General features: G+C 31.0%; 1 protein-coding gene across 1 annotated transcript; it reads right to left on the reverse strand.

Moving 5' to 3' along the window:
- Positions 1-639: 639 nt before the first annotated feature.
- Positions 640-23,806, reverse strand: LOC131845791 (uncharacterized). The gene is made up of 6 exons (XM_059194887.1): positions 23,543-23,806; positions 4,176-4,343; positions 3,182-3,400; positions 2,498-2,646; positions 1,822-1,941; positions 640-785 (listed from the first exon to the last, which is right to left on the reverse strand). The coding sequence occupies exons 1-6, from the start codon at positions 23,564-23,566 to the stop codon at positions 728-730; spliced, it is 738 nt and encodes a 245-aa protein (XP_059050870.1). The 5' UTR covers positions 23,567-23,806; the 3' UTR covers positions 640-727.
- Positions 23,807-24,850: the final 1,044 nt, after the last annotated feature.

Here is a 24,850-nt window from a genome sequence, read left to right on the forward strand (position 1 = left end):
GGGTAGACTAATATAAAAACTGTTTCCTTTCAAGAAGAAATTGTTAGTAATTAATGCCATTCTAGCAATGTTAGGTTGACCTCAACACTGGGAACCATCGTCATATATACCTGGTTAATTCGTCACGAGGGTGCGACTAACCTGACTTCATCCTCATCCTATCATCCTGTGCATCATTCCATCGCGCATACAAAAAAACGGCCCCACTGCCTCTGATGGAAACACCGGAGGCAAAATAAACTAATCCTCTTGGATTAGTGCGTTATGAAAACTCTGCTCATAATTAACTAAACGTCATATGTTGCGTTCACACCGTGCGATGTTGGCAGTTCATAATGCTTCATGACTATCTTTTCTAAGCTTACAGACGTGAATATATACATGAGTATTTTCGTTTCGTAAAAAATAATCACTAGTGTCTGTTTTAACTCGATCCCGCTCTCGGTCGTGCGGCGCTGCAATCGCTATCGAGTTTTACAGAATACCAATATACAATCTCATAGCGGATACAGCTTTCGATGTAAGTGATGCTTACAGAATAGATAGATGTAGAAGGGACTATAGGTGTAGGTGTATTTATTTTGATATATTAAACTACAAATAAAGGTGATTACAGAATTATATTTGGATAATCAGCACATGAAATTTTACACACCTTTTATTAACAATCTAACATTACAAGAGCTCTAATAAATAGATGTAGTCGTCATAAAGTGAGGTAGAATTATCACGTTATAATTTTTAGCCATCTGCAGACATGTTCTCCTATTTTCATAGCGGCGTCTCTGTAAATAAAATGATAGGCATACATATTAAACTTGTACACATAATACATAGATATATTTAACTTGTACACATAATACATAGACATATATAACTAGTACACATAATACATTTTAAAAATTTCAAAGAATGGTGGTTGACTCACTTGATTGTAGGTACATATGTAATTACTTCTGCTAATAGGCAAGTCTGGCTATTAGCATAATAAATTACACACTATACATCTAAGGTTGTAAAATAATATTTATCTACATTATGTGACATCCATAAATTATGACACATGTATTTCATGATTTTTGATGCCTTTTCCGTTTTTGTGTCACAGTTGGACACGTCACATATTCGACAATTTGAACTATTTTTGTTAATATTGTATTGGTGCTTATCTTACACTACTCGGGTGCACTATATCATCAATTGAAAAAATCTGAATACATTGGAATTTTAAATATGATATCACCTTTCCCAACCTTTTGTGATATAATGTCACACTTTATCGACTTTTTCTCTTCCGTTAACGTATTTTTTTATAGATTTATCATGTAATGCCTACAATAACGATATATGCTGGCAAGGTACTAATGAAAGATGAGCATGAAGTTAGATTAGTTAGCCCATCATGACGAATTCACTAGGAATTAAGCACGATGGTTTCCAGGGAGACCGCATGGAGGTCGACCCAACATGGTAAATAGCAATGGGATTACTAGGGGGAAGGTGATTGGTAGTAATGTGGATTCATGACCCCATTACTAGCACTGTACCATGTCAGGTTAACCTCCACGCGGTTTCCCCTGGAAACTATCGTGATGAATTCCTGGTGAATTTGTTAGGATGGGCTAACTGACTTGACCTCATGTTCATCCTATCATCCTCCACTGGTGCCACGCCAGCGTAAACCGTTAGCGCAGGCGGGTGCACCATTCCATTGTCATCCACTAAAAAAAAAATGGGATTACTATTCGTCATTACTAACAACGCCTTCCCCCGTATGACGTAGTTTATAGATGGCCCCTTATTTTGTCTCTTTCTTTCTACCTGATAGAAAATCTAGAAGCATTGTTGGCGGTGGTACAAGGCAAAAGAGCACAGAGCACTCGCTGCGCCGTCCGCTCAGCACCTTCACTGCGGTCTATCCATATAGGTTCACAATGAGAACTGGAACATAATATATGAAATATTTAAAAGAATGGATCTGATTTTATAGTTTATGAGGTTTCTTATCTCCTATGATGAATGAATGAATAAGTTGAATTTATGAATATATAAGTTGGATTGTCTTAAGATTCTAAGTTTGAATATAAAATGCTATGTATGTTAGTATAATATTTGGTAATAAAACATAATTCTGAACTCTGTTTCAAACCAATTCTAATACACTTTTTTGCACAGAACTGTATTTAGAACAGAACTGTGAAAAAAATACAGGTAACTAGTTAAATTAGACTAACGAATAACAACTGATAACCCTAATATAAAAGTTAATAATGATTATTGCCATAATTGAATAAATTGATATATGGCAGAATTTAGTTTTACAGCGACGAAATATTCAACACAATAATTATTACATTACAGACTAGCTGTGCCCGCGGTTTCACCCCCACAATAAAAAAATAGATAAAAATTATTAGGATATTAAAAACACAGAGTAATGTAACCAATTGCAGAGCTAAAATGTTGCTTGAATTAAATAATTATGTATTTTTAATACTTTTCAGCAACGTGTTGTAAACTGGCTTGTACAACCGCATCGAACGCAGCCCCGGCCGTGCTATACGCGCCGTTGTCCGCTCCCGCTCCCGCGCACGCCCATGCTATGCACCCTCCCGGCTTCACCATTACAGAGAGTTTCTCGAGTGTCTGAAATGTGAAAAAAGAACGAATTATAGATGCGTAACATTTGCTTTTATCAAAATTATATTACGATTATTGTTATTTTATTTAACATTTATCTATGGAGTTTGTACTACTGATTTTGATTGGTGGCCAGTTCTTTTTGGAAACAAAATATTTACATTGAATGTTTGCTGTGCCTGCGACTTTGTCTGGGTGTTATAGTGACCTTGGCCAAATAAATTCTAGGCTGTTTACCAAATTTAACTAAATCAATACACAGAGTTACTTTCGCATTTATAATATTAAATAAGGAAGTAAGGATTATGAACTACACTCGATAATATTTTGAACTGATGATAGATTACAAATAGCGTATGAGTCTGTAATAGTGTAATATTCTACATGAATAAAGTTATGTGTCTGTAAGACATTGCTTTGAGCGAAAAGGCCGTCTTTTGTTGACATATTTTTATATTAAGTTCTTTTTTTGTAATTTTGTTTTTTATGCTCAATATATAGAGTATTGTTATTTTGATATAATTTGATTTAAAATACTTACTTTCAAGTTATTATACACGTCCTCCGACACAAACTCGGCCATGCCGTTCAAACATTCCGTTCTCGGCACAGCGCCAATCACTACTAGAGCGTCCACTCTGGTCACGGCTCCGCTCCTCGCTCCATCCAGGATATCTTCTGTCGCCAGCTTAACAGCACAACCCCGAGATTCTAGTTGTGTTTTTAAATTCCTTCCTAATATGTTATCGCTGTTTGTGATCTGTAAATAGTAATACAAATTTGATATATACATAGAATATGTTTCTTTTGCATTATATATGAAAAAGAAAATAGATACATTTAAATTCCTAGGTACAGGGTACGGTAACTTCGTCCCATCTCTCCGTCCTCCGTCTCACCTCCGTCAACTTCTACTAGGGCCGAGGTCCTGATGAAATGGGGCCTGCCCTAAACCTAAATATGTATACTGAACTGGACGGTAGAGAAAATAAATTGATACAAAAATCTTGATTTTCATAAGGGGCTAAAATGTCCTACATGAATAAATGATTTTTCAATTGATTTGAACGGGCTAATATCGCCGCACTCGCTATAAAATAGAAACGCGACCTCGTTAACCCGGCAATGACATTCATAGCTACACTGTGTTTTATAGTTCGTAAATTTCCATACATCTCGCGTTATCTCTCCGGCAGGGTAACGGTTTTTTGAAACCCTTCTGTTCGATCCTTCATCCAATTCAAACGGGGAACGAAATTACCCCTGAGCCGAGGTTTGAACCCCTAGCGGTGCCAGAATAAAGTCGTATCGGTAAGGCCTTTAGCAGCTCCATAAGTCCTTTTGCGGATTTGGAGTGTCATCTACAGTCGCCCTCTATTTACCGGTGAAACTGTAAAGGCTGCTAACTAGACCGTTAAAGTGTTAAAGTTAATATTTTTCCACATTCAAATTCGTAGTTTTGAAGTTGGAACTGCCTGACTTAATTGGTTATTAGGTCACTATACTATTATTAATAACGGTAAAAATTTACTTACAAGAACACTATTTATAACCCTCCTTCGGCGCTGTGGTCGTTTAGCGAGCCTTTTTCGAGCAGTATACGCAAGCAGGGCCGACGTGGCAAGTAGAAATGATCCACCCTCTAGGGTAGCCAGCAACCGCCAAGCCAGCGCCGCACCACCCACCACCGCTTCTGTCATTGTCTGAAACAATAAACAGTGGTACTTGTAATGTCTTATTTTTAGTTACGAGTGTATCCTTTTTTTAAGTAAATTCTAATAATATTATAAAAGCGAAAGTTTGTGAGTATAAACTACTGAACTGACTGACTGAGTATAAACAAATGAATAAAACTACTGAACGAATTTTGATAAAACTACAGTAATATAGACATCAAAGTAACAGATAGGCTATGATTAAAACAATATTACGTAAATTGAGCGAAATATAATGATAAATGTCAAGTCTGATGCAGACGAAGTTACGCGGTTCAGCTATATGGTACTAGCTAATACTATACAAATATCTCAGGACAATTCACACAGCACTATTTGCTCCTAAGCTAAGCAAAGCTTGTATCATGGATACTAGATAACAGATATAAATATATATATATATATATTATGTTATCTGTGGAAATATACAAAGAAAATAACCAGATAGATGAGGAAGGACTGATAGACTGCAAGGAATCGAACCTACGATCATTGAAAGCAAGGCGATATACTAAACCGTTAGAATACCGAGGTCGTCGAAATTTAGCATAGCAAACATGTTGATCGCCCGCTTCATGATAAGTGGATTACTAAAATATCATCCTCCATATGCTGTAGTTCTACTGCCTTATCTAGATTCTTCAACCGAAATATAGGATACAATGCAAGCTGCTTGCCAGCTGAATTAGGTGAGGCTAAAATACCTCTAAAGATGATAATATGAGCCGGTTTCAAATTTGATGAATTGATAAAAATACAATATCGTGAAACTCTAGTCATTTGTCATTTTTTCCGATCCAAGGGCTTTCATTCATAAAAATATTACGGTAATCAAATAATTCACAAGTTTTAATTAAAAATATAGCCTTAGCATGTGCAAATTAACATCAGTAAAGTAACACTAATGAAAACGGTTTGTTATTGATGTATAACGAATCAAGAAATGCAAAAAGAAAAACACTCTAAAAAAAACTATATGTTGACTAATGATAACATTTTTTTAAAACTTTAAACAACAACTTCATTATTTTTTTATTTTCTTAAATAACAAAAAACAACAACCACGCGCTGGTATCTTGGAATGTTTAATGCTGGCTGGTATTTTATTGTATAAAATTTATAATGTTGTCATCTTTGCACATTTCCTGTCCTTTACATCTACTCATATTATACAACATCATGTGCTGTGTAATGTTTAGTGTTACTTCAAGTTAATGTTAAAACAAATGCCTAATTTAGGTCACACAGACATTAAATATTTAATTTATTATGTGCCTATTTATATAAACGTGTTAAGCAGCAGTTATTTAAAATGTGTGAGAGCAAACATATTATTTTATTATTGACTTACAAACTTGTGTTGTTGGAGAAATATTATGTAATAATACCTAAGTATGATAAAAATCCATGTTTTAGTTTGTAAGAGAAGAACTTTTGTTTGAAAGGATAAGAAATGAGAATCATTTTGTCTATATTTTTCTTGGTTTGAGATTTACACAGTGGCCCGGGCGCTATGCGCTAGTACATAACTTTATTTTTAGACGTTCATTTATATGTATATATGAACATTTTGCTAATGTTCATATGTTCATATCTTATAATATTACAAATGCGAAAGTATGTGAGTTTCGATTCTTTTCTTTCATGCAAAAACTACTGAATATATTTTGATGAAACTATCCTATTGTAAAGTTACAGCTATACATCAGAATAACATATGAACTATAAAATTCATGGGGGTGAAATCCCAGGCACAGCTAGTATACATATATATGAACATTTTGATATGCTCATAAACAACGACATGGAAGATAAGTTTCATCATCAAAAATTATGTAAAAAAATATTTATTAATAACATAAAAAAACGACCTTCTATCTAGATTGTAACGTTTGGTTATTAATAAGAGATTGAGCAACGCAGATGATCGGTCCACGCATATTGATCATTAATGAATGGGAAACAAGATGCAGAAAGATTACATTGTATCAAGTAGTACATATTGCTTGTAAGTTATCTTAACTTTTAAGTTACGTTAAGAAGAAAAATATTTCGACGGGTTGAGGGCACTAGGCCCATTGGATGATTACCCATGCGATGGACCGACCAAGTCAAAGCAGTGTTAGGCGGTCCACTCCACGAGTGTACCAGAATGTCAGCAAGTGGGGAGAAATAGCGAGCTGACGTAATCCGGAAGATATCTGCCTCTCACTCCACTACATAATGACCACGACCATTCTGTTAAGAGCATATCGAATTAGAAGAAGAATGACAATAGAATCATCTCTAAATTTTATCTAACATTCGATTATTTAACACTATACTTGCAGACATAACGATGAGTTTTTTTTTCCTCCTTTATGAGCTTTGCTTGAAATATCCTTATATTTCTATGTAGGTATATTTCCCTAACTTTCATATGGAATGGAATTTTTAAAGGAAAAAGGATTGGTTAGGGTTATGATTAACAAGTTAAGTTACAATATAATGGATATATATGGATACATTTACAAGGATGGATTGTGTGAAAGATGATATGAATAAAAGAAGAGTATGCACAGATATGACGACCGATAGAGTTCTCAGTACAATTTTTACCAAAGGTAGATTGTAAAAAGTACTCTGCGGGTGTACCTCAGTCTCACCTATTTCGGCCGTCAAATGTAGGATGTGTTTATGTTAAAGGGTGAGTAAAAGCTGTAAAATTTGAGATATGAGATTGTAACTGTAGCGTTATATACGACGAGGTGTTGCTACATAATATATTATTTATTGTAAGTAGTGAGTATACCTCTATTTAGCACAAGTAACAATTTTTTTACACAAAGGTAAAGCTTATTAGTAAAAAGTAGACTGATTTTATTTGGAGAGGTAAACTAATAGAAGTGTGCAGAGTGTTGACAGAAATTTATTACAAGGGTAGGCACAAGATCGTAGTCAGTCAAATGATAAGGATAATGTGTTTAGCGCTCTTGTGTGTATAATATGGGCCCGATGGTAAATTCCCATCAGCAGGTATAAATTTGCCATTTGAATACGGAGTCTAATATTTAGCATATTATAACTGTATGGCACAAACATTTATATATGAATATGATTGTTGGTCTGGTTTCTATGTGTATAATGTATAATGTATCTAATTAATTAAAGCTTGTACCCACAACACATATCTTAGATAGTGTGATTTGAAGTTGTGTTAGTTGATAGTCCAGGAAAAAAAATGCTTAAAAAACAACATGATGTCAACAATTAACAATGTCTGGGATAACAAACGTGTCGGTATATTTATTTTATTATATTCAAACATTCCGTGATATACTGCATCCTGTTCTATTTATATTTAATTGTATTGATATAGTCAAATTACGACGGAAAACATATTAATCGTATTTGCTATAACAAAATGATGTTAAGTAAATCCGAATACTGAGTTAGTGAGAACAAATAAAACTTTTTATACAACTGATAATTAAATATTTGTCATCTTTATTTATACCACATCCAGTATGAAATATAATCACAATTTCTTATTCTATTATAATTTGACCATGGTTGACTTTGCGCAAAATCGTCCGAATAAAAATAGAAATAATCTTTATTCAATTAAATTTAATACTTATTTTGAATAGTCATATTTTCTACTCTACTACCAATATTATTTCTTACTAGCTATGTCCGCGACTTTGTCCATGTGGAATAGTGACCTTGGATAGCTTTTTTATTATTTTGGCTAATTATTTTACAAATAAGACACATATATATATAAATACTTTAATAAACTTTCATCCCTTTTATATATACTTTTAGAGACTTATAGTTAAGATAATATTACATACTAATATTATATACGCAAAAGTTTTTGATTACGGAAGTATGGATGGATGTTTGTTACACTATCATGCAAAAACTACTAAACGGATTTTGATGAAACTTTACAGTAATATAGCTTATAAATCATAATACCACATAGGCTATAATTTAAAACGATATTCTGTAAAATGGACAAAACATAATTAGAGATGTGATATATATATGTATATTTTGCAATTTTCCATATATAATATTAGTATAAATTTACGAATGTACCGGCCATTGACCTACTAATATATCGTAGTTTAGTTTGTTGAGGTCAAACCCATTATTTTAGTTTGCTTTCGATAATAATCTTCACCAAGGCGAATACATACTTATTATATTCGGATTATGTTACGAAACGTGTTCGGAGATTTAGACTCCACGCGGCTGGAAAGTAAACGACATTTATATGTTTTGAAATAAAATTGTTTAAATTATATTTATTTATTTGTTTATTTTGGGGTATTATTGGTGTATTTGAACAATACTATTTTATCTGTGATTTGCACTATTGCTACACAACTCCATCAGATATGGTGCAGCAATGGTCACGTACAAACAGTCCAGTCAGTCCGTTAACAGACTGTCTAAATTATTGTCATAATGTGAAATAACTAAACTTTATTGTCCAGGATACTGTTACTGTTACCTCCGATGGATAAAATGAATAAATCATGTTATTGCTATTTTTAGTGGTACATGATCATAATCTTATTAAGAAGAAGAGATCGTTAGTTACAGCAAATGCATAAACAATTATTTAACATTCATTAAGAAAATCTATAATTGTATTAAGTAATTTTAATAGGTATAGTAATTATAAAAATTATTAGATTTATAAAATAGGTTATATTATATAATTAAATTAAATGAAGATTTGTAGCATGCAGTATTGTTTAATTGCTATACTAGATGACTCGTACGCCTTAGGAGGTCAAGGCGCTCGTTGATGTCTTTTATATAGAATTGTGTGTTTTTTACAATCTCAGCTAAATGAATACTAATGATGCTACAAACTTATAGAACAATGTATACAGAAGTCATTTTACGTTTTATTTGTGGTATTCAATTCTTTTTTTGTTGTATTTTGGGCACTTTTGTATTATTTATGCTTAATTATTTTTGTATATTATACATAGGAAATTGGCATATTGGCTAATGAAAAATATGTTCCAAATTTATAGTCACTCATATTGCTCATTTCATTCTGTTCTGGTAAGGATTTCGTTTCTCACGTTGGATACTTTAATTCACTAAATATAGTTATGTAAAAATATCTCTATTTTGTTCATTATACTTAATTACCTTTTAATATACAAAAACAGCTAGAATAAATATATTTTTAAGAGTAAGTCTGTACTTGTGTGGACTGGTCTGCTTAATATGACTTATTTTCTCTTATTAATTGTTTAACCAGTTGTTGTATATTGAATGTTTTTTTTTCTATTTTATTATTTCATTGGATTAGTGCTAATCGGTGGTTTGTATTCACACACTTAAACTTAAATTGTTGAATAAATTATTTAAAAGAAAAACACACAAGTTTCTTGCTTGTTCTTCTTGTGATGAGACATCATTCCGAATTATAGATTAAAAAAAAAAAATGTTATGACTATTCAAAAGTGCTTCAGTCCGTTTGGTTTATTACAGTTGTTATTTGTTATATTGAAAAATGAACATGTTAACGAATTTTAATTTAATATAAAATCATTTGTTTTATTCTTGCAACACTAAGAAATAAAATTTGGTGTTGCATTTGTAATATTGGCGTGGCTGCGTTCAAAATATACAATTTTATTATTTGTCCTTTAACACATAAAAGTTTATGGTGTGTCGCTGCGGTTAGTGGTTGCAATATACATATATGTATGTACATAGATATTGTATCGATAACTATAAGTACACGTCTAAAGACTTATTTTCGTGTAATTGTAATGACAAACAAGTTCACGGCCTACTAACCGTCATGTCACGCCTGCAAAACCATTTGTCCGTTGCAATTCCGGAGCACTAAGATGTCTCGCCTCTTATGCAATGCAATTTCTTCCCCTTTTACTGAAATACAACTTATAAAACTAACAGCTTACATAGAAAAATAAGCGGTTACGAGCACGATTTTTTTAAAAGTGTAGCTCCTCAAAAACCACAGATAATATTACATGTAAAATGAAGTAAATAAAAATCTAATAGGTATATAAAATTCTCGTGTCATAAATTTCGTGTTTATACTACTCCGAAATGGCTTGACATATTTTGATGAAATTTTACGTGCATATTCAGAAGCACATGAGAATAGGTTTTATAACTATTTTTATAATTTTTATTATATATGTGGTCATTAACCCTTATACTACCATGTGTTTAGACCAATATATTTTTATCTTTTACCAATTTAATTATTTATATTATGTTGAATTTAAAAATACACACAGTGGTATTAAATTAAAAAACCCCTATTTTTAATAGCGATTTTAAATTAAATGGCAAAACAACGTTTACGGGGTCAGCTAGTATTATATATATTAATATATTAATGTTATTATATAAATGCGTTGCCGATGACCCCCATTACTGACTACTCCCTAACAAAAAGGTAGATATGTACATGTCCACAGAATTAATATTCTTATCACGTCCGAAGTCAAGTAAGTGAGGAAAAAACTCAGTAAACATAACTAAAAATCATAAAAAATGAAAAAGGAGCGACGGTTAAATTTTATCATAATATTTATTGTCTTATTCATGAGGGTATGGTGTTGTTGAACAACTCACTCTTGACGTGACCTGCTCGGTGTCAAGGCAATTTGTACACAATTACCTCTATATTAAGACATATTATTTTTCATGTTTCGATTCAGTAAATCAATACATAGTATAAAATAAAGTCTCTGTTGCTGTGTGTCCCTGTATATGCTTAAATCTTTAATTAACTACGCAACGGATTTTGAAGCGGTTTTTTTATAGATAGAGTAATTCAAGAGGAAGGTTTATATATATATATAATACATGTACACTCATGCGAAGGCGGGGCGAGTAGCTAGTAGATTTATAAATGTACTTTTTCTATATATATATGTGGTATACCACATAGAAAATGTATTTTATATATAAAAGAATATATGTGTCTATGACTAGTTACTTATTTACAACTTAAAATAGGAGCCCATGTTTTATATTATAGTATCTCTCCTCCTCGGCTTCGCACGTGTATAGATGTATTATACATGTAAAACTTCCTCTAAAAAAATAGCATTAAAACCGTTGCGTAGTTTAATAGATCTAAGCGAACATACAACGGAGGCAGCTTCATTTCATACCATGTAAAGATTATGCAATACCAGTTGAAAATTCTTAAATTACTGCAATAAGAAAAATAGATAGTTTAAAAATACATTATATCTACTGCTACATTAAATAATATTTGTATAGTTAGACAAAACTAACAACAATCTATTCTCAGCAGTTTTGTAATCACGTTATAGCAAAGTAAGTGGTAAAACTTACTTTGCTATAACGTGCACATGTTCTATGATTTTTATTAAATTATATCAAATCAAATTATAAAATAATTTAATTCATAATTGTTCTAATTGACGGCCTCGGTGGTCTAGCGGTTTAGCACACCGCCTTACTTACGATAGTCGTGGGTTCGATCCCTCGCACGACACAAACATTTGTATTCATGAGTATGATTTACGAAAATAATATATATCTATGTATTTGTATCAGTTATCTAGTACCCATAACACAAGCTTTAGCTAGCTTAACTTGCATCTAGATGGCGTTGTGTGAATTGTCCTGAGATTATTATTATTATTAGTTTGTTAATTTTTTTTTCCTGCCGTCAGTTCCGCCATCATTTTAACTTATCCAGAAAACGTTATTAATATGATAGTTGTTTTGTATACCGGTGTTTTTCCGTGACCAGATAGTTTGACCCAGTTCATTTCTTTATATTGTTCGCATGTATCAAACCAACTGACCAACATTTAAAAGGTCGGTTATAAAGTTACGCCACTGTAGTTACATAAATTACATTTAGATCTAATATCTAGACATATATAAAGTCTAAACCAAATTGCAAAATTGAAGCAATTAACCTAATACAAGAAGATTTTATTTTATGTATCTTGAAAGTTGAACATAACGAGTTCAGAATAAGAAAAAATTTTGAATCTCCTTCTATTGATGTATGTGGAAGGATAGTCAATTATTATATAAATACGTAAAGCTTTGTAACCATTTTTACGAAAATTGCAGGGACGGACGAGCGTGAAATTTCATAAAATTATAGTCTATGTAGATAAGGATTCAGAATGCTAATATTTTTTTTTAATTATGCGTAAAAAATACATAAAACCAATAAAAAAACATTACACACATTATTATGTATTTGACACGCACATGCATATCAGCATAGTTTTTATATGATAGATAGATAGATAATTGATTTATTATATATAAGTCAATAGAACCTTAATAATATACAATTACTTTCACTACCATGTGTTTGACACACATAAGCATAGTCTTTGACAATGAACCTTAATAATGTACAAACTAATGATTTAAATTAATTATGATTGAATTCCGACCATTGGGCGACTCCTATGATATGGTGGTATTGAAATAATAAGTAACTGCGTGAGGAACTGACTTGAGTAATGTTTACAATTACATATTTCAATAGTAGCTAATGTTACGTACCCACCATTGTTCTAGGTATATTGCATGAATAAAGGAAATTATATTATTAGGTTCGGCTATTTTTAATTTACTTAAAAAAATTTTATATGTTTAATTTCAATAATAATATATTAAGTGCTTATTATTGGAAAATATAAAAAAGTTTGAAATTTTACAGACTTTATTTTACGCTGATAAAAAATAACAAAATGAGTAAATATATAATACTTTTCAAGTCTGTCATTTTAACATGTATATATAACTTTTGAAGGAAATTGATTAAACATTTTCCATCTGGAATTGTCAGTTTTGTTTTGTAAAATTTGCAAAACTATGAAGAATTCCATCGTTACCAAAAAACGCCATCTTATGACATTTCGTTGGATATATTTTAATTACTGCTAATATTATAAATGTCTGTCTGTCTCGCTTCCACGACAAGCTACTAAACCAATTAAAATTAATTAAATTAAATTTGGTACACAAATAGTCCAGATCCTGAGAAAGGACATAGGCTACTTTTTAATGCGAAAAAGGGTTGAAAGGGGAGATGTAATTTTATATGGAATTATCGTCATTTTTAAAGCTATAATCTTGAAACTTATTTTTTTGACTGTTGATGAAATATAAATATAAATACAAATCACAGTTTGTAAAAACTCTACTAGGGAGGCCATATGGTATTAAGCTCGCCAATTGTACATATATTTTAAATTCTGCAAAAAAAAAAATTTGGTAATTAATAATAGCACAAATAAAAGAATATTATATATTACATAAGGTTTTGTTCTCTAACTATATTAATTATTTGTTCCCAGTCATCTATTACGACAACTTGGTGACTAAAAAAGTAATTACATTATATTTATAATCCGTCACCAAATAGAGGATTAGCCTTTTAGTAGCATATAAAAAAAGTAGGCTAAGAGAACGACAAAGTAAGAATTAATTGTATTATTTCATCATAAGTTCAAAATTTCACGTCGTTTTAAACAAATGACTATAATTTCGCCTGTAGATGGCGAAACGAGTGCTTTTAGTGTTGTAACAACACTAGAAATGTTTAGAGATTAAATGGTTACATCTTTTTAAGACACCGCTGAGTGCTGTTTGCTCTGCCAATGTAAACGTGGAATGGTGGATGATAGGTTCCATGTTTTGTTAAGTGCCTGAGAATGTCAATTAGCCTCCAATTATTCCATCAACTTGTAACCATCACATGTACTCTTAGAAAATATGAACTTAACGCAGTATACATGCAGTTTAGTTGTTTTTAACACATTTAATAAGTTGGAAGTGAACTTCTTGAAATAGTCAAGTAAATATAGCTAAATTAACTGCAATTTTTAAATTATTCAAAAATTGTAAGTACTCTATATAGAAATAGGTCAAGTAACACACCAACATATTTAATAATAATAAAAATTTGGATATCCAGTCTATAAAATAATAATAACATTAAACATACTGCAAAAAATACATTTTTATTCTCTATTACAGATTTTAATATAAGTTTGTATGAAATTCTGTTACGTGGTTTAGAAATAAGCAACGAGAAACCGGCAGATGCATGTTCTTTCTACTCTTATTAATAAAACCGATATTATGACAAGGTATGATATAATTTTTAATTGTAGATTTTAGTGGATTTTACCAAGACAAAGTAAACGGTAACTGTTTTTAAAAAATATGCATATGTAGAAGATTATATTATTATAAACGAAACTACATCATATCTATAAAAAAATAGTTTCCTACAATAATTCTATCTATGAGATGCCTTCACATAGTTGTAATTTTTGTAGGAAACTAGTCAAGTTAGTGCGAATCCCCAGTACGTAGATATAAAACCAAATGCTAAAAAAAATCGAAAGACATGTCTTCAAAGCACGGGTTCGAAGTGGCGGCAACTGCCACCTTCTTAATCTACTGTTGCAGGTTCACGTGGCGTGACGTGATTGCCTCAGATCACTTACATATAACAAAACAAGGTCATAACCAACTGTGTTGCCTTTCTTGTTGGTCCAGGTGCACTTATGTAATCGTGGTTAATTGAAGTAACGCACGGAACCAGCGAAAGAGTATCTTGTAAACATAAGACCATACCTTCAGAGCTGTTATCCCAGAAGGTTTCGTATTTGAGTTTCTTGTCAGTTCTTCTAGGCTCATACATACCCGAACTTGATGTAGGTAAAATTGACTTATTATACTTAAGTAAAATAAACCTATATACATAAAATATTTTCATTCAGTATGAAATTATTTCATTTGGTATGAAGTTAGGATAGTTAATATGCGTATCCACCATTATGGTTTCCGAATAAATAAAGAAATAATGGTGATAGCGATCATGTAAAACCTAATATTTTAGGGTATAGTATAGGGTAGGTATTTATAAGTCTAGGTAATTACTTTTTTCAAGTAATTTCACTGTTATATATATCATGGCCAGATTGCAGAATTCTTTACATCGAAATGTAGTTAGCTATTTCTTTAAATAGTAATATATCGTGATACTTTTATACTACTAGTTTATAATAATATTGCTTGACCAAATCGTAGAATGATAACGGTTTTGCGATATAAATAACTAAACACGATTCGATTTCGTAAAGCATTCAAATATCGTAAGGTCGTATCGTAAATTAGTTTCTCTATTCACCGCTAGTTGTGTTAATAGGGCGTTGTTTAGCGTTGTTTACATGTTTATATGTAGTTTATGAGATATGCGATGTATCGGCAGCAAACAATGTTGCTTCTCTTACTTTAAATGAATAATAATGTCATAATAATAATGTAAAGTTTGTACCTTTACATATGACATATTCCGCGAAATTTCAATATATAACATTATACATTTTGATAACCTTGGGTGCAGAGCGGTTTAACACACTGCCTCGCCTTACTGAGGTCGTGGGATCTATCTCTATATAAATATTTGTATTATGAATAAGACTGTTCGTATTTATCTTTAGTTTCGGGCTAAATGGCATGTCTGAGGTTAATTATGTATATTTTATTACTATTATTTAAATTTACGTGAACACTATGTGATATATCGACAAACAATATACATGAATGACTATATAGTCATTATATTAAATAATAATCTTTAATATTAAAGATACATACTACAAGAGAGCAATGATACCCTATAGCACAAGTATAATAACTAGTTTAGGTTATCATATTGTGTTTCGCAACTTTCTGCCATTTGATCACCTTAGAACCAACTGCAACTGTTATATATTGATTGCTCCTTTTTTAAATATTGTAATTTTATGGTATATACAAATATTATTTCATGAAATAATCAACTAGATAGTATAACCAATTCTAGGATGTGGCTACATGAACGACATTGTATCATAAAAATTGACGTCAGGATTAGACCTATTAATAGACATAAATACGTCATAAACTGCTCACAAAGCAGAAAATTGGAATTAATAATTGTTCATAAGAAATCGTATCGTAACATAACTAGCGAGCAATGCAATTAGTTAAGTAAAAATTATGTAATAACTATTTAACGTTTTATAGCTGTCGAAACGTGTTTTTAACCCAAATTGGGTTATAGTTGCAGTTTAAGGCAATACTAAAACGTTAGGCTACCTAGATAATATTATGAATGTTTGATTTGTTTGTTTTATTATATTTAATTTAATTATAAACTTACTCGTGTATGAAATTATAACATGTTTACTATGTACATTATTAGAATTTGAATTTGATTGACAGCCTCGGTGTTTAGCACACCGCCTTACTTCCTATGGTTGCAGGTTCGATTCCTTGCACAGTCAAATTTTTATTCATGATCAATAAAGTAAAAAAATAATTGTAACAAATTAAAAATATTGGATTTGCTGTTCAATATAGTAATAATCCTGATTATCCAAGCTAATTACTATTCTATCAGGAGAATATGAACAATTATTCTATGTATATTATGCAAAAGAAAATGTATATATGTCAGTGTATTTATATCCATAACACAAACAATTGTCCCAAGATATTTTTATTATTAGTATTGATTAAAATCCAATTTCAAAAGTGACAAAATTTATATATTTTATATACATAGGTATATATAGTGCAAAAATAAGAAAAATATTTTGTACTTGGGTTATAAAAGTATTAAAGACTGGTTAGGGAAGAACGTACAGTTTCACTAACATTATACGAGCAGTTTTTAAGCTGAATCAGCCGTTATGTGTCATTGACCTTCAAAAGGAAGTAGCAACAGAATTAGAGTTTGTATTTTAAGGTTGCATGGCCTCAAATCCTCTCCATACAAAACTTGCTAGTATCACAGATAAGATAACATTACACTAGTACGAAATTTTGTCCATAGGATTAAGCAAGCAACCAATATCAACGCTTCACATTAGTCAGATTTTCTTTATACAAATATGTTGTAGAGTTATGTGTTACTGAAGAACTCGATTTTCATCATAAAAAGGTTATATCTTTAACTCATTCATATAAACAATCAGAGATAGTATGCAAGTTTGAAAATAAGCAAGATATTCGAATTATAATAGATTTTCAGTCCTTTATAGGTCTTAGTGGTCTAGCGGTTAGCCATACCGCTTTACCTCCGATGGTAGCTGATTCGATTCTTCGCACCTCGGTCTGGGTGCTTTCTATATTATTATACAATACAATATTATTTACAAAAATAAGTTTTTGTATAAGTTGTCTACCTATCTACCTATAAATCAAGCTCTGCTTAGCTAGGACTAGATGGCGCTGTGTTAATTGTCCAGGGTTATTTATTTACTAAATGAATAAACTGAGAATCTGCACTAAAGCAGAGCAATTCAAATCTTATATTAAACAATGAAATACAGGTATCATTATCAAGTAAATAATTATAGCATACAACGTTATAATTTGTTTATCTCATTGCTTTCTTGATTCAAATTTCGATTGAAAGTATTGCTATCGCGCTTCGTTGTAGAGAGACGCAAGGTCTGTAAATAGAGACAGAACGAATACTGAAAAATTTCTACATCGTAATTTTTTTGTGACTAATAAAATTATGATTACTACTCCTAAGATTTTTTAAGTGATTAACCGTAATGAATCAATTCAATTTTGTATAGTATTTTAAGTACATATATCAATGTCTATATTTATTTTCCGATAAAGTTTTCTGTTTCAACAGAAGTTAACTTCAGAAGCCAGCTGTATACTTTTTACATAATATTTTGGTCATAGGGCAATTCATATTAAATATTTACGTTTTATAGCTGTCGAAACGTGAGCAACTTCATCTGCATACTCACTTACTAGATAATATTATGAATGTTTATATATTATTATATATATTTTTAAATTATAACCTATGTGTTAAATTCTGATGTATAAAATATATTACTGTAAGCCTTACTTCCTATGGTTCTCATTAAAATTTCCATTCAGTAGTTTATGCGTGGTAAGAGTATATAATAAACATCCATCCATACTCACAAACTTTCGCATTTATAATGTTAGTAAGATTTTGTTGTATTGGAGGTTATTTGGTTCGAGTCTGTTACCTGAAAAACACGAATTGTGTGCACAATCTACAGATATATATATATATATATAGCAGCTACTATGGATAATTGGATAAGCCTTTTAAAGGTCGTTGGAGCAATTCCACAACCTTCGTGAATCGTAATGGAGAATACATAGTTTCTGTTGTTTCATATACGTAATTGACTGCACTCGTAATAGATGCGTTTGATTGTAATCTATTCGACTACCATGCTTGGGCACGTATCTACAAACATAGCGATATATTATTTACTAGGTCTTTAGTTTGTTTTAATTTTGTTTTTATGACAATAAAATAATATTTGTATTAGAGATCACTTTTCGTCATCGTTGATTTTTTAAAAGTAATAATTTTGCGGATAAATCCTGTAACAGATTCTAAGATCAAATGAATCAAAGTTTATAAACTACGACTCAGTAGTGAAGGTGCCCAAGATTTCGGTTGAAGAGAGTGTAATTACAGGGTATGAGGGAAAACATCATAGTTCTATAGAATGGTAACACGTGAGTGATATCACGGGCGTCACTTGATAACATGATTTCGTAGTACTGTTCATCATACCGGCGACTGACCAGTACCATTTACCAGCTAGCCCGTCAGCTTGTTTGTCATTCTAATTATAAAAAAAATAGTAGTAAGTAAGTAGTAACTTGCATTTATCGTATATAATTTGTAATAATTGTACAATATAAAGTGTGCACAATCTACAGATATATATATATAATATATCTATGATATACTATTATATATATTTAGATTTTTAATATGTATTCTATTGATAAAATATTGTTTATATATATCATGTTATAATAATATTTCATCCTTCTATAATAAAAGTACATGTACAATAAAATAAAGGAACTGGATTTTTTGTCATACGGATAATGCTAGTTCAGATCAAATGAATCAAAGGTTATAAACTACGACTCAGTATAAATACTGAAAGGATTGATATTGTCTGGAATGTGTACCTATTGTATAAATAATATTGTAACGATCTTCTGAATTTAATAAAGTATATAATTATTATTATTATTATATATTAGGTATAAAACAAAGACATCGCAGCGGTCTGTTCGCTTATATATTTTAAATTACACTATTTTATTTTAATGCAATTTTCAGCAATAGATAGATACATTCAAAATGAAGCTTTATATGTACAATACATGAAAGTTATGTATGTATAGAACAAGCCGAGACATTCAGAGATATCCGTGCGAAGACGGGACTCGTCGCTATCTAGTTATCTATAATTGTTTTTTTTACTCTTAGGTAAGCGAATAAGGTCTCAATTCGAATGAATTATTCAAATATATATATTTGGAATTATACGATTAAGGCGAATTTATCGAAGTGCTAGTTATAGTAAATGGCGTTGAACCCTTAGCCTTGTAAATCGAGAGTTGTAATACACTTGCCCCTATTAAGGTCAATGCTAGCCACTGCCTATCCCACAAATTGTTAAAACTGTAATTAATATACGTTAGAATAAGTTAAACTGTTATACCATACATTATATAAAGAAATAACTCAACTGACATATATGTTTAATAAAGTTTTGCAGGTTTTGCCAAATGGAAGAGGAAACGCTACTACACATCCTATGTTGGTTGTAGCCCACTCATACATAAACGAAATATAATCCTTTACTTGAATGACGAGCGTGCATGGCAATAGTTTTCATATTCGGGATTTTCATTTAATGTTAGACATAGACACCTATATAAATACCTATGCATTGTAAATAAACTGGCTTTTAAAAAAAAGTAATTCAATTGAGTTTCTTGCCAGTTCTTCTCAATTGGATCTATATACCGAACTGGACGGTAGGGAGAAAAAATTATAATGTAAAAACTTTGACGTTCATAAGCGGCTAAAATGTCCTACATGAATAAATGATTTTTGAATTTGAATTTGTAAAGTACACACTCTGTCCTTAGGAGATAAAAACCATCGCTTCTAAGAATATCCTTCAACTCCTCATCCCTGACTAGCCTAGGCAGCGAACCCTAAAAAATGGACGAGTACAATAGATCTATGCAGGTTGCAGTGCTTTAGGTCTCTTTAGCACAGAGAAATAGCCCAAACTTCTTAACAAAAAAATAAAAATATATACTTAAATATTGTAAACACTGTCGTACTAGTTAATTTTTTTTTATTAGTACCGAATAATGGTTGCATATTAGTCGAGATTTAAATAATTCATTTAAATTTTAAATTAGAACGTTATTAAGGTTCTATTATAACAACTATAAACAATATACCTTGACGGCTATTAACCGGAATGGGATGGTCATTGTCAATTCTTGATTTCGTGGTGAACGCAACTCTTGACATGTCCACATTTAGATAGGTATATTTTAATGCAACGTGGTAAAAGGCTAGCCTACCACCGTGTCTTGGATTAATTTTTAATTTTATTAATACTTAAAGGTTGAAACTGACTAAAAATAAAAACAACCCAAAAAAATTACCATTGAGTTTCTTATCAGTTCTTCTCAACTGAAGTAGTTAACTGAATTTGATGATAGGGATAGTGATAAGAAATAAGTCGAGCATAATAGGCCGAAAGGTATGTTAAATAATTATTGTTAGTAGGAGTTTGAGTTTGTTATCTGTGTTTCCTTCGCCAGAAAGTCAGGGGAAATATAAATTAACATACAATTTTGTATTTGTAATTGTATTGTATGTGCGCTATGTTAGTAAGTATTTTTTTATTCACTCGTTATGTTAATAACTCAAAGTAATTACTCTAATTATTTTTTTATTATTCTACGATGCAGTTATAATACAACAAGGATATTATTTATATTTACAACAACACTACATAGTAATATTTAAAATCTGTATAATACATAGTTGTGTATATTGGCAGTTTTCCATAAGACGACATTTATTCATATTATCTCGGTGGTCTAGTGGTTTAGCACACAGCTTTATTTTCCATGGTCGCGGGTTCGATCCGTATATAACACAAATTTAGACTTTTTATTATATTTATTTGTATTAGTCCTATGTAACTATTTTATATAGAATATATGTTATTTGTTTTTGATGTTTTTCTTCGAACTATAGGTATGGAATAATGCATAACACACGATTACTATGAAGATAACGTCAGGTCTTAGTCCATAATGGTAAATTCAATAAGAATTAACCATGGTGGTATCTAGGGGTTACTAGTTCCCATTACTGCCAATATATATATATATATATATATATATACTTATATATATATATATATATATACTTGCTGTATAACTAAGAATAAATAATAATCTGATTTATTCTGTTCAATCATCATATGTGAAGTTTATTTAAATAAAGTTTATATTTGATAAATAGATACAGAAAGGGTAAATCACTGATTTTCTACCATAATCAATAAGAAGTCAGTTGTGGAATTCCCATATTAAAATTATGTTATATTGTATAAATGTAAATATTAGTACAAAGATATCTGGGACCTTCCGAGGACATTATGCGTGTTAGATGTTGTAATTACATCACTTTAGGTTTAGCCTATTAGATAAGTATTGGAACAGGTTTAAACTGGACCCTTGCAACAGGTGTAGAATGCGGAAGAGATGCGAAAGGATATTTATTGCATTAGCGAGCTAATGTCTATGGGCACTAGTTAGAAGTAGGCGGGTTAATTGCGAAACTGGGTATGGTGAAATTAGGAGATACTGTCCAGAACGCGTAATATTATATATACCTATGTACGCTACGTTACTTAGAATAAAATAATTCAAAATATTAGATTGTATTCTGACCGGCTCAGTGGTTTCGTGTGTTAGTATACCGTCTTACTACCGATGGTCAGGGGTTGTATTCTTCGCACTGTACAAACATTAGTATTCATAAGTAGGTTTGTTTGTATCTGGATGTTTTCTATGTATAATATGTATGACGGTATTGTATCAAAATGTGTTTAAGTCATTCTATCCGTTGTATAGTACCCATAAAAAATGCTCTGCTTAGCTTGGGAGTACATGGCGCTGTGCGAATTGTCCAAGTTATTATTATAAAGAGATATCTTGGGGTGAATGTCATACTAGAAGAAGAAAAAAAGAGTTTTATTTAAAAGTCCTTAGTGTAGGACCCTACAGATATGTCGTATTTATTATGAAATTATTAATTATTTTATAATTAAAACAACTCTACTCCTTGTGTTATTGTATGTTATAATATTGTAAACCAAATTGTATAAATATCTCACTTTACAGAATTTCTAACTAATCTCCTTTTTCCTTGATTTGTTTTAAATAACTCAATGTATTTAAAAAAAAAAGTTTGTTCATGTAAACATTTATTAATTTTCTTTAAAAAAGAACCTATATCAGTCATGACAATATTAGACATAGAATGATAGAGATTCCAGTAGAGTGAACGATTTTGTTTATGAATCATAGAAATCAGTCAGTATTGGCATATGATATTGATATACGGCCCATTAAACAAATGGGTTATGAATATAATCCACGGCTAATAATTTCTTATGAGAACTTGTATTGTGTTTATTTATTATGTTTTCTATGAGCATTTTTGTTCGTAGATTTTAGTTTTTGAACTTTATGTCTATTCAGTTAATACAGCGTCCTGCTACGTCCTACTAAAACGTTAATTGACTCATTTCCTCGTGTGTGCAAGCCTTTATAACAACAACCGGTGTTGTTTTAAGATAACAAAGCAAAGACTTTGCGCACAATCTAAAAAAACGCGGTAAACTAAAAGGATCCACTAGTTAACTTTAGGCATGTAATATTATTTTATCTGTGCTTTAAGTGAACACAAATATATCTAAATAGTACAAATATATACACAAAATTTATGGTAATTATTTTTTATGGAAATAAATTTTAAATAATCTTTATACTTAGGTAAATAAATTGAAATTTGTAAGTACAAATTGAGCTAGAAAGTTAAATTTGTCAGTTCAATATATGCTCAATATAGGTACTACTTAGAATCTACTACCTACTTAGACTAACACTTATTTAACAGTATCAAATACATATAATAAATATCAATAAATGTTTTCTTTATTCATAAAACTATTCTACCAAATAGGTTCGTTAACTCAGATTGTACAAACCTCGTCAAATCCTTCAGCTATCATGCGTATTCCAAATTAGATCGATTTGCCAAAGTTACACACTGACTAATATGATTTGAACAATTTTGCTGTAAATTGTCATTTTTATTTTGGTTCTTTCTAGAAAAATATCAATTACAACACTACTGCACAATAAACAACACAGTCATTAAAAAATAATTGAAGCGTAGGCAACAATTTTTACAAGTTCGGAATTTAAATATTTGGCGGTAAAAGGCGCAACTCCGCAATGGCGTTCGTTCGAAAACGCGACCGGTTTACGAATGGTTGCAGCGCAACATTTTCTTTTCAATGGCCATCACCAGCTCACCTTGATTTTCTTAATCATGATCAGTAAACTTTTGAGTTAGTTAGACTAGATAGAACAAGTCGCACTATTTCTGACTTGTGAGAAAAGACCTAAAAACTAAATTAAAAGAACTAGAAGAGTTTCGATTGCAAAAAAACAATCACTTCACCCTGGCTTAGAATTTTCCAAAAAAACACTCCTTTCTTACTTGTATAAATAAGACTAATGGCCAGTATCGACTTCGTCCCTGTTAGCTATCTTTATTTATTCTACTTTTTTGAGATAAAGATAAACAGTCCTCACAATACAACAAGTATTTAAATCATTAACACTCGTTCAGCGTTTTAGTTACAAACACAACACCCTTACTTACATCTCTGTCCATTGATCATTAAGGTATCAATATATATATTTATATATACCAGACCAATATACACAATCATTCTCATGAATTCAAAAGTTTGTACTTTGCGAGAACTAGCTAGTTAGCTAAATTGCTAGATCACCGATGCTATGGTCACTGGTCATCTTTAGACAGACCTTTTGGTCACATCGGTGGTTATTCTCATCGCATCTAATTGCCCCATCAGCATAGATGGGAGCAGAATTCCAACACTATCGACAAATTAAATACCATACCTGTGGAGCAGACCTTTGTTCAGTGGCGGCAAACTAATCACCGGAATATTGTTTGTGCATAAAGACAATAGTAATTACTATTTGTTTATCGCTTAGCTCGCACAAATTATTTAAATTGTGATAAACTTCAATTTCATACCAACATCGGCAAGAAATATCTCGTATTTTCATTTAAAATATAGTGTATACAAATAAAGATACTTGAAGTGTCTGATAGTAATTTCTATTAAACAACTTTTTAACTAAACGCATATTTAAAATATATATATACGGTACCTATGTACATCATGCAATGAAAATTAATAATTTCTAGATAGATATAACAAGTATCATTGCTAGCAAAGTGTTAAGTGTTATCT

Source organism: Achroia grisella, unplaced genomic scaffold (assembly GCF_030625045.1).
Source record: "Achroia grisella isolate CSIRO2021 unplaced genomic scaffold, CSIRO_AGI_Agris_v1 utg487, whole genome shotgun sequence".
NCBI classification, from domain to species: domain Eukaryota; kingdom Metazoa; phylum Arthropoda; class Insecta; order Lepidoptera; family Pyralidae; genus Achroia; species Achroia grisella.

Bases quoted from the DNA above. Each gene is read 5' to 3' on its own strand.
- LOC131845791 (XM_059194887.1), bottom strand. From the start codon at position 23,566: ATGATAGCTGAAGGATTTGACGAG. The intron at 4,344-23,542 runs GTTTGTACAATC...TTATTGTTTCAG, and splicing joins TAGCTGAAGGATTTGACGAG to ACAATGACAGAAGCGGTGGT. The intron at 3,401-4,175 runs GTAAGTAAATTT...TACTATTTACAG, and splicing joins GGGTTATAAATAGTGTTCTT to ATCACAAACAGCGATAACAT.